The 12,081-nt window shown below is 43.4% G+C and overlaps 1 protein-coding gene across 1 annotated transcript in view; it reads right to left on the reverse strand.

Moving 5' to 3' along the window:
• Nucleotides 1-12,081, reverse strand: part of PPM1E (protein phosphatase, Mg2+/Mn2+ dependent 1E) — a 379,043-nt gene that overhangs the window by 106,184 nt on the left and 260,778 nt on the right. The window contains exon 3 of the mRNA XM_089679184.1: nt 44-243. Coding sequence (XP_089535310.1) covers nt 44-243 — 200 coding nt within the window. The remainder of the gene's footprint in view (nt 1-43; nt 244-12,081) is intronic.

Below are 12,081 nucleotides of genomic sequence, written 5' to 3' on the forward strand. Positions count from 1 at the left end.
CAGTCTTAACATTTTTTGTAATTATTTACATTTTGTCACTTACCTCCAGGTTGAAGAGGATGTTAAAGTCAGGAATACAGACATGCTTATCCTCCATCTTCCTTCGCATATTCTTGATTGCATGTATGGAGGTATCATAGTACAAGTGCGGCTTTCGGCACAAAGGAAAGTCTTTTACCCAGCTACAGCAAAGCTCATGAAGCTTGCCGAATACAGCCCGGGCCAGCTTTACCGACTCCAACTCTAGAGAAAGGAAAAACATGTTTGAGGTTATCAGGTTTACAGACCATCTATCTGTAGTATACAGCAAAATACCCAAGAAAGGTGAAATAAGTAGTTACCATGCAATATTTGTAAGTAAACCTATCATGGAAGAAATATGTAGGCTACCAGTATTCATGTGAATTCCTGAAAATGTAGGTTGTCTGAATATCACATTAATCCTCTGATTTCAATACTTTTATAAACTTACTGACTTGAAACAAACATACAGATCAGGAGTTCATACAGGGACATTCCCGCTCTTTGGTTAGCTGTTATGCAATGGCTGTGTCCCAGGATCAGGGCCGAAGGGACAGACACAGTGTCCCTGTCCTTGCTGCTAAATATGTACAGTGGGGATGGAAAGTTTGGGCACCCCAGCTAAAAATTTGTATTAATGTGCATAAAGAAGCCAAGGAAAGATGGACAAATCTCCAAAAGGCATCAAATTACAGATTAGACATTCTTATAATATGTCAACAAAAGTTAGATTTTATTTCCATCATTTACACTTTCAAAATAACAGAAAACAAAAAAATGGCGTCTGCAAAAGTTTGGGCACCCTGCAGAATTTATAGCATGCACTGCCCCCTTTGCCAAGCTGAGACCTGCCAGTGTCATGGATTGTTCTCAATCATCATCTGGGAAGACCAGGTGATGTCAATCTCAAAGGTTTTAAATGCCCAGACTCATCTGACCTTGCCCCAACAATGAGCACCATGGGTTCTTCTAGGCAGTTGTCTAGAAAACTGAAACTGAAAATAGTTGACGCTCACAAAGCTGGAGAAGGCTATAAGAAGATAGCAAAGCGTTTTCAGATGTCAATATCCTCTGTTCGGAATGTAATTAAGAAATGGCAGTCATCAGGAACAGTGGAAGTTAAAGCAAGATCTGGAAGACCAAGAAAAATATCAGACAGAACAGCTCGCAGGATTGTGAGAAAAACAATTCAAAACCCACGTTTGACTGCACGATCCCTCCAGAAAGATCTGGCAGACACAGGAGTTGTGGTACACTATTCCACTATAAAGAGATACTTAAAGAGATACAACTATAAAGAGATACAACTATGGTCTTCATGGAAGAGTCATCAGAAGAAAACCTCTTCTACGTCCTCACCACAAAAATCATCGTTTGAACTTTGCAAATGAACATATAGACAAGCCTGATGCATTTTGGAAACAAGTTCTGTGGACCGATGAGGTTAAAATTGAACTTTTTGGCTGGAATGAGCAAAGGTACGTTTGGAGAAGAAAGGGCACAGAATTTAATGAAAAGAACCTCCGTCCAACTGTTAAGCATGGGGTTGGATCAATCATACTTTGGGGTTGTGTTGCAGCCAGTGGAACAGGGAACATCTCACGAGTAGAAGGAAAAATGGATTCAATAAAATTTCAGCAAATTTTGGATGGTAACTTGATGCCATCTGTGAAAAAGCTGAAGTTAAAGAGAGGATGGCTTCTACAAATGGATAATGATCCTAAACACACCTCGAAATCCACGGGGGATTACATCAAGAGGCGTAAACTGAAGGTTTTGCCATGGCCTTCACAATCTCCTGACCTCAACATAATTGAAAATCTATGGATAGACCTTAAAAGAGCAGTGCGTGACAGACAGCCCAGAAATCTCAAAGAACTGGAAGACTTTTGTAAGGAAGAATGGGCAAAGATACCTCAAACAAGAATTGAAAGACTCTTGGCCGGCTACAAAAAGCATTTACAAGCTGTGATACTTGCCAAAGGGGGCAGTACAAGATATTAACTCTGCAGGGTGCCCAAACTTTTGCAGACGCCATTTTTTTGTTTTCTATTATTTTGAAAGTGTAAATGATGGAAATAAAATCTAACATTTGTTGACATATTATACGAATGTCTAATCTGTAATTTGATGCCTTTTGGAGATTTTTCCATCTTTCCTTGGCTTCTTTATGCACATTAATACAAATTTTTAGCTGGGGTGCCCAAACTTTCGATCCCCACTGTACATCCCTCCCCACTCCATCTGAACACTGCACCTGCTATGCCTCCTGAATAAGTTGAGACCTGTGCACGCTAAGGGTATATTCACACAACATGCAGTGGGACTGCGTTTTGGCAGCTATTCCAGCACAGTCCCACCGCATGGACAAAGCAAAATGCCTTTTCTCCTATGTGCCCAGTTCACACCACTGCGCTGACCTTGGTCCCCTGCACTGTACACCAGCAGCTAGTGTGATCAAGCCCAAACCCCTATCTCCAGTGCTGGCTGTAGAACCCAGAGGCGTAACATCTCTACTGCGGGGATAAGTGTGCAGGGAAGCTGGGCTGAGTCTGCAGTAGGATTGGAAAGGGGGTGAGTGTACAGGAGAGCCAACAGAGTCTACAAGAGGGTAGTAGGCACCGATGCTGTGTTCTTCTGCATGCTGCTTTAGTTGCTGCCTCTATGCATGGCAATGCACAGTTGCCAATGCAATTTTGGAGCTCAGGAGCCATTAAAATTACATATACCTCCACCCCCCTAAGTTCACAGATACTGCTCCATAACCATTTCCCTATTCCATCCTCCAAAGTTGACACACATTTATGTATTTATTTTTATTACAGGTATTTATACAGCACTTTGCATTTATATTGTACATTCACAGCAGTCCCAGACCTCAAGGAGCATACAATCAAAGGTCCCTACTTCATATACATCCATACAGATACCAGGGCCTATTTGGACAGAAGCCAATTAACCTACCAGCACATCAATGGAGTGTAGGAGAAAACCAGAGTACTGGAAGGAAACCCACACAAGCACAGGAAGAACATGCAAACACCATGCAGATAGTGTTCTGACTGGGATTTGAACTTAAGACCCGAGTGCCACAAGGCAAAAGATCACTGTACACACACCACATATTTCACATCCACCAACACTCAAGCTGTTATCACTCCCGAGCCACTTTGCACTTTAAGCCCAGCTGACAAACATTGCCAATGTCAAATACCCCCCCCCCCCCCATCAAGCTTACATCACTCCCAGGCCATTTCACAACTCTACCCGATAGACATCACTCCTAACTACTTCCTAACCCCACAGCTGAGACGTCATTCCATGGTCCCGTTTCATCTCTCCATTGCCCACCTTCCCAACATCCCTCCCTGGTCACCCTATAGACAGCACTATTGAAAGAAATCTCACTTCAATGGACTCAAGCCTACCAAGAGACATTCTCACACCTCTGTCCCCACTTCAACAGACATAATTTCTGAGTTGCCCCATACAAACAACCCTCCCCCCCACCTTCTGATTGATATACCTCCCTGACCGCCTCAGACCTCCCTGCTGACAGATAATCCTCCCAAGGCTCCCCACACACCTTCTTCACTGTTGATAGACATCTCTCTCAGACAATCTTAACAATTCTCAGTCTGCACAATAACCATTATATAGTCCCTGCACATCCTGTCCCAACCCCTTTGCATCCCCTCTTTCCCAGATAGCAGATATCCTTCACAGTCTGCTTAAGCCCCCTCAACTGACAGACTCTCCTCCTGCACATACTGCCCACATCATACCCGCCACACTCGGACACATACTGCCTGCTGTCATACTGTCTGCACTTCTCCCCTTACAGACTTTCCTTCTGTCACACCCTCTAATCTCCTCTCCTGCATATACTGTCTGCCGTCATACCTCCCCTGTATATGCTAGCTGCTGTAATAGCTTTTGCACTTCTCTCCTACACAAACTGCCTGCCATCAAACCTTCTGCACTCCTCCTCTTAACATTGTTGTTTGCTGTCATACCCTCTGCATGCCTCTCCTGCACATACTGCCTGCCTTCATACCCTCTGTACTCATTTCTTGTAGTGGCTATCTGCTATAATGTTTCCTGCATATACAACCCATTGCCATACCTCCTACACTCAACCCCACTCATCTTACCCACTAAAACATTTCTTCAACATTATTTCAAATATCTCCAATGATGCTCACTCTGAAATGGGCACACTTTTACTAGTACAGATAAAGAAAATCTTCACTCTCTCCAATTTTATTCTGCCCATAAGTAGTAGTTTTTTCATGATTTTATTAGAACACAATGTTCACAAACAGTATTTTGTACAAAAACTACGTCAGTATACAGTAGAAATATATTCAACTAGAAGACGGCAGTGTTTATAAGTTTGTTTCTGCATCTATGGTACTGTAAACTCTATGTCTTTTCTCTGACATAAAGTTTCCTATTTGCAGAGAAGCAGAAAAACACATGTGCACTGTACATTGTCTGTTCCGAAGGGCTATATACAGAATTTCTAACAGGTTATGGGCCCAGATGCATAGGAATCTCAGTCATAGCCAGCTACAGCAAATACGTGCACTATACTGCCACAGAAAGAAGTCTGCAACAGAATAAAAGAAAATGGCCAGTAATACAGCTGCAACAAAGCTTTCATTTGCAAATTTGACAAATCAGAATTACGAGTCTTGGAAATTCAAGATGAAAATGCTGCTAACAAGAGAATGTACGTGGAATTATATAAAGCCAGGTCAGAACAACCTTCAGATGAGGGGACAGAGAAAGATCAGAAAGTTCATAGCACAATCTCTATTAGCATAGAGGATAATTAAATCATACATATATGTAAGTTTGAAACTGCTAAAGGAATGTTGGAAGGATTAAAAGGTGCATGAAAGAGCTAATCTCAGCAATAAACTGTATTTGATTAGAAAGCTATACCAAACTAAGCTGATTAAAGGCCAGAATATGCAGGAATACATAAAGGCACAGCCTGAAATGGTTTAATGCCTGAGAGGCAGCCCCGAACTGGCCATAGGACACACCGGGCATTTGCCCTGCGGGCCGGGGCCGCCGGGCTTTAAATAACTGGGCTGCACAGCGGGAGGTAAGGGGCTAATACAGACCGTGGCCACAGCTCACCTCCCACTGTGTGGCTATGCCCAAAGCAGGGCTGACAGGAGGAGCAGCAGTGACGGCTCCTGAAGACAAGCAGGAGGGCCGCTGACACAGGGATGCCTCCTCGGTTGGCCACTGCACAGAAGGGAGAATGCCGGCCTCTCTTCCTCACCCGCGGCTGCCAGCACACTGTGACAGGTCTGTAGTGGCGGTGGATGGGACTGTCTCTGCTGGATGGGCTGTCTCTTTGCTGGATGAGCTCTTTGCTGGAGGGGCTGTCTCTTTGCTGGAGGGGCTGTCTCTTTGCAAAGAGATATCCCAATCAAGCAAAGAGACAGCCCAGTCCAAGAAGGGACATCCCCATCCAACAAAGAGACATCCCAATCCAGCAAAGAGACAGCCAAGTCCAAGAAGGGACATCCCCATCCAGCAAAGAGACATCCGATCTTTGCTATATTGGATTGTCTCTTTGCTGGATTGGGCCATCTCTTTGAATATATTGGGGGCACTGTGATTAGATCTCTAGGGGCACTGTAATGTAAAGGGGTACTGTGATATAAAGGGGACTGCTCTGTAGAAGGAAACTGTAATCAATTGGCTGCTCAGTCTAAAATGCCAGGGCCTATTTTTTTTTCTTAGCACTGATCACTGTATTGGTGTCACTGGGGATATCAGTGACACCAAGTCAGTTTCCCCCAGTTTCAGAATGCCCGCCGCAGTCCCGCTATAAGTAGCTGATTTCTGCCATTACTAGTAAAAATAAATAAATAAATCCCAGTATATATACTGCCATTTGTAACCGCTATAACTTTCATGTAAACCAATTAATTTACATGTATCGGGATGTTTTTTAACAAAGACATGCAGCAGAATACATTTTTTCACTGGACATGTTTAATAGCAAAAAGTCAAAAATACTGTTTTTTTCTCAAAATGTTTTGTCCTTTTTTTATAGCGCAAAAAATAAAAACCGCACAGGCGATTAAATACCACCGAAAGAAAGCTCAATTAATGGGAAAAAAGGACGTAAATTTAATTTGGGTGCAGAGTTGCATGACCACGCAATTGTCAAAAGTAATGCAGTGCCGTAATACAAAAAAATGGCCCGGTCAGGAAGGGGGGTAAATCTTCAGGAGGCAAAGTGGTTAAAGGACACAGGGTGTGCACATTGGCTGAGTGCAGGACTACGATGTATAGCTGTTGAGTGGAGAAACCTGTTTTTTTATCGTATTCAGGCTTTTTTGTCAACAAACTTCAATGGCGCACCTGTAAACAAGTGAAAAAAAACAACACCTGATGCTTGATACCCATACAAAAGTGCCTGTAAAACATCTGTAATATGCCTGAAAAAAAATGCATCAAAATCACCAGGTGTGAATGTAAGCTGACATACTGGAATTAGTTAATAAACTCTTTAGCTACAGAAAACTTCTTGTGAAAAGACTTTCAAAGTTGTTAAAAGCATAAACACACACGCCAATATACTGGTCATCCTGTAAAGCCTCCAGCCTCATTCTTTAGCTTTGCCTCAAGAGGGAAAGACTGAACCAATCCCACCTCCCCTCCCAAAAGATGCATACTTACCGAGATCCAGTGTCTGCGGCCTCTTGTGTTTGTTTACATCCAGCATCACAAGTCCACTCTTTCCTGGCTGCTAGAAGTCCGTGAGGCTGGACCACCTCCATTTCCTTGCCAGCAGACAGAGGTAGATGAGCCCTATATAACTCTATGAAATTGTGCTGCATAGGCACAGTCAGGAGCGATAGGACTAGCAGCACTGGATGTCAAACACAGGAGGCCGCGGGTGTCAGATCTCAGTAAGTATGCATCATAGAGGAGGTGGGTGGGATTTATTAGGTCAGGGGTAGAGGGCAAAAGCATAAGTGCACCTATCCTTTACAATTACTGTCAGATTTTTATGTCCGTTTGTGAACCCATTTTTACATCTGTCTGTTGACCTCACTTTTTGTGACAACCACTTCCTTTATTTCTTCTCTTGATGTCATAGTGAAAGGAAATAAGGGAAACTCTTCCCAACAGGATTAGATAAAAATAAAAATCTGACAGAAATGTTAACTTTTCCCCACTCTAGTAAAAGCTAGAAAAAAACAAATGTGGCTGGAGACTTTAACCACTAGCCTACAGGGCACTTATACCCCCTTCCTGCCCAGGCCAATTTCCAGCTTTCAGTGCTGTCACACTTTGAATGACAATTGCATGGTCAAACAACACTGTACCCATATGAAATTTTTATCATTTTTTTGTGACAGATGGAGCTTTATTTTGGTGGTATTTAATCACCTCTGGGATTTTTATTTTTTCTTAAACAAACCAAAAACCACTGAAAATTTTGAAAAAAGAAAAAGTTTTTTCTTAGTTTTTGTTATAAAATTTTGTAAATAAGTGATTTTTCTCCTTCACTGATGTGCACTAATGAGGCTGCACTGATGGGCACTGATAGGCTGCACTGATGGACACTGATAGGTGGCACTGATGGGCATTGAGAGGCATCACTGATGGGCACTGAAAGGCAGCACTGATACATGACACTGATTGGCAGCACTGATAGGCGGCACTGACTGGCACTGATAGGCGGCACTGACTGGCACTGATAGGCGGCACTGACTGGCACTGATAGGCGGCACTGACTGGCACTGATAGGCGGCACTGATAGGTGGCACTGACTGGCACTGATGGGTGACACTGAAAGGCAGCTCAGATGGGCACGGATATGTGGCATTGATGTGCACTAGTAGGCACTGATTTGTGGCACTGATGGGCACTGGCATGAGGCACTGATGAGCACTGACATAAGGCACTCACAGGTGGCACTGCTGGGGCTACACTGATCATCAGGGCACACTGATCATCAGTGCCCTGATGATCAGTGTACATGTCCCCTCTGCGGAAAGCCGATTACCAGCTCTCCTCTTGAGCTGTCAGCGTGACAGCTCGAGAGGAGAGAAATGATGATAACCGGCATTTCCCTGTTTACATGTGCTCAGCTGTGATTGGGCACAGCTGATCACGACCGAGCTGACATCTTCGGCTCTTTCCGTGATCGGTGATCTGTTGTGTCTGAGGGACACAGCGCACCGCCGATCACCGTGCTGTGCGCTCCCTGAGCCGCGCATGCGCAGTGAGAATGGGAGGACATCATATGACGTCCTCCCAGAATGAGAGAACCACCTTGCGCCCATCATATTACTATATATGGTGGTTAAAGTGCATCTATGATCAAAATGTAATATTATAAATTCATTATATCACATATTCATTTCTACATTGTATTTCAATTAATTCCAGCCTACTCCTATTAATCTGAACAACCTTGAAATTTGTAAACTTACAAATGTGAAGATCCCCACACATTTACATCCATGAATTCTGTGATACGCAGTCACTATATCCTATTGGTAGGCACCGCCGTGTCACACATTTCACAGAGCCTGCCTCCTGAACTACAGAGGTGCTGAGACGAGGAGATTCTGGAGGTGAGGTCACTACAGGAATCACTGCTTGTAGGCAGCAAGGTACAATGGGGTATGCAGTCCTCAGAAATTAAAAGTAAGAAGCTGCAAAGCATTCAGGGAATCCAGGAAGTTGTGGAAAGAGATGGCTAGCAGAGGGGCAGCACTCACAACATGAAAGAAAATACATCAAGTAAGCTTATATTTGGTTGTCAAATATAATTTTTATTGCTATTACAATGGTGATGTTATAAAATGAAAGGGTATACTGTGACCATAGAATTCCTTAAAAGAGTCCCAGTTGTTAGAGGCTGAGTAGCAGCCTGTGCAATAGTCAAAGGGTCAAATTCAGGTCAGAGCGAAGAGGCTCTTCAGATCAGTTCTCTGAGACTTCCCCCTGCACTAGGACTTTGGAGAAAATTCTAGAAACAATTGGTGGATGTTAGGAGTGGCTGATTTGCAAATTGAGGGATCCTGGCCAGTCCCCAATAGGAGGCTTAGCAAGGGGCCAGGACAACCCTTAAAAGTGACAAAGTCTGCTCAGCAGTAGGAGAGTTTGAGGAGAGTGCGAGTGGAAGAGGATGTGAAGGCTGGAGAGCAGGCGCCTAGGAGGGGGCCCTGATGGTATGGGGCTCACCTCCAGGCAGGGACCTTGGAAGGAGGAAAGCTTGGACCCTCACTGGCCCCGAAGACCACCTGTGCAGCAGGGCAGGTGCGGCCCAGCTAGAATGCCTGGTATCAGCCACTGACCCACCTGCAGCATAGGAGGACCAAGTGAGTAACCCTGCACCCTCTGGGCCAGATAGGGGAAGGTGCACTCTGGCGGGAAACCAGTTTAGCAACTACCCAGGACTGTCTTTTTTTGTAAAGCGGCAGGCACTGGATCCACTGATCCACTATTGAAACTTCAAAACAAGCTCAAGGACTGGTTGCTGACTCCTGAATTCAGGTTTGTGTAGAAATGCTTGTTGCCAGGCTGTGCAGGATTTTAGGGGAGAGCCAGTCCTCTTCCAACTGCACCGATAGACACCTGTGACTGCAAACAAATCCAACCACTTACTTACGAAAAAAAAAATCAGATTCCCTCCTGCTGAGCTATTGTATTTTTCCATCTGGGGAGCCTTCCATGCCAGCAGAATACAGTGATCAGTGTTGCTGGCTATAGATCAATAGATGGACTTGTATACAACCAGCTAGCCCTTTAATCCATCTGAACACATTTGAAGTTCCCTGTTTAACATAAATACTTGCCAAACCTCAGAACAGGTTTAGGAGGCACTATGCTGTATATTAATCTATATATTATCACATTTATTTCTTTTGTGTTCCCTTTTTGCCACTTGTATAACTATAAAATATAAGAAATTTCAGTCCCCTTACTTTAGTTCCATTACCCCCCCAGCACTACCATCCTTATTTCTCCAGCGTGTAAGTAGATATACCAAGGACCTCTGCCCAGCCTTCGGGCCCTAGCAGAGCACTGCGGTAAATCTTCACGCAAATGCTGATGTTTGGAACTTCCATTCCCCCTGTCTTCAAGCATGCACAAGAAACCAACATGTGCGCAAATGTGTTGCACAGCTCTGCCGGGACCTGAAGCCCTTTGGCATAGCTGTGCATTCACAGAATCGTGAGGGAATACCTCAATTTCACCTCATAACCCTATGAAGGTAAGAAAAAAATGATATCCAAATGTGAGAGAAGAAGGGGGAGAAGGAAGGGGAACATACGGGCGGAGAAGGGCTGCTTTAACGAACTCTTTACATTACTCCTTACCCTGCACTGCTGCTTAACCACATATGAAAAGAAAACATTTCTTAAACTTGAAACTTGCCTCACACCGTCATCAGAAATGTTCACAAAGCTATAGACATCGAATAGTTATAATTGCATAGGCTTTGTGATATTAAGGAAGGAAGAACAGGACACGTAACCTCTATTCATATGTATCTTCTGTCATTAGAATAGAAAGACAAAGCTGGCTGTGTAGCTCTGCGACCCCGACACGTCTGCCAAGGTCAAGCTTATTTACTCCTATTATTGTCAGGTTTTTCCTTGTAGTGAGTCCATTTCCTGCCAGAAGAGCCTGTAATTCATGGACATGTTATTTTCCACAATGGTCCATGCCACCGAAGGGGTTACAGCTCCTGGCTAGAAAAAGACAGGTAGAAGCAAAGGCCCTCATGTTACATGCAGATCTAAAGAAGACCGTACAAGTAGATTTTACACTGAATGGTCTCAATATAATATGGTATCAATAAGACCATATGCTTTATACATAGACACAAATAATTCTTAGACAAAGTCTTGTTGTGACAAAACATTGTATTGGGAGGTGTGGCCAAGGTATGTACTGGTATTGACATTCTGAAAGCTTTCAAGTGGAGTGCTCTGGAGCTGCATTTGCCCAGTCCTCTTCCAACTGCAATGTTATGCAGAGGTACCAGACAGTTGGAGAGACACTTGATACACCTGTCATACATTTGTTTGCATGGGCACAGAGGTCTAATCAAATAAATTGGTCATGCAGGTGCAGACTGTCGCACTATACAGTGTTCATACTGGTGGTAATTTTGTTGTCATTTTAAATAAAAAGGTGTTTTTAATGGTATTACACTATTTGGAGCACTGCATATCTTTTTACATGCTGTCTGGGTACTATAATATGGACAATATGACGGTGAATCGGAGGAAGAATCAGACTAATAGTGGGTTGATACCGCAATAAAAGCGCATGAGACCTGAAATAGTAGTAAGGTCTCATACCTCTGGTGGGTAGATAATCATGCTTAGGTGGTGGACGCACACGGTGTTGAAGTTTAGCACATTTTGGAAAGGTTGAAGAATACAGAAGATTATTTTATGGACAATGTTTTAAAAGACTTTTCACAGATATTTTTCACTGTATATGTATACTTTCTTTTGGTTTATGATACTACACTGCCTGGTTTTTATATGGTATAAACACAAATTAAGTTGCTTTATGACACCTAAGCAAGAAAAATTCAGGCTGCATTCACACATGGACATTTTGAATCGTGGACAGAATCTCAGAAATTCTACCTGCAATTTCAAAATGCTTTGCTAAAATGACAAATTGCAGAACCGCATGTTCATGTGCCATTCATTTTAATGGCACCTGAAAACGCAGTGTGGTTCTGCTATGATTGTCGAGAGATAAATCACAGCAAACCGCATTCCCCGAAGCCTGTCGCCCAAAGGAAGTTCCTGAAATTGTTGGGGGCAACACGCTTCGTGCCATGCAGTTTGCCACGATTGCAGTATAATTTATTGCAGCAGAACTGCACCGCGTTTTCAGGTGCCATTAAAATGAATGGCACCTGAACACGTGGTTCTGCGATTTATCATTTTAGCAGAGTGTTTTCAAATCACAGGCAGAATCGCTCCAATTTTCCTATATATGAAAACACGCAGCTGTTAAAGCAGCCTTAGGGTGTATCCT

This window comes from Staurois parvus, unplaced genomic scaffold (assembly GCF_062004578.1).
Source record: "Staurois parvus isolate SC_StPar_1 unplaced genomic scaffold, SC_StPar_1.0 ptg000220l, whole genome shotgun sequence".
Taxonomy (NCBI): Eukaryota; Metazoa; Chordata; class Amphibia; order Anura; family Ranidae; genus Staurois; species Staurois parvus.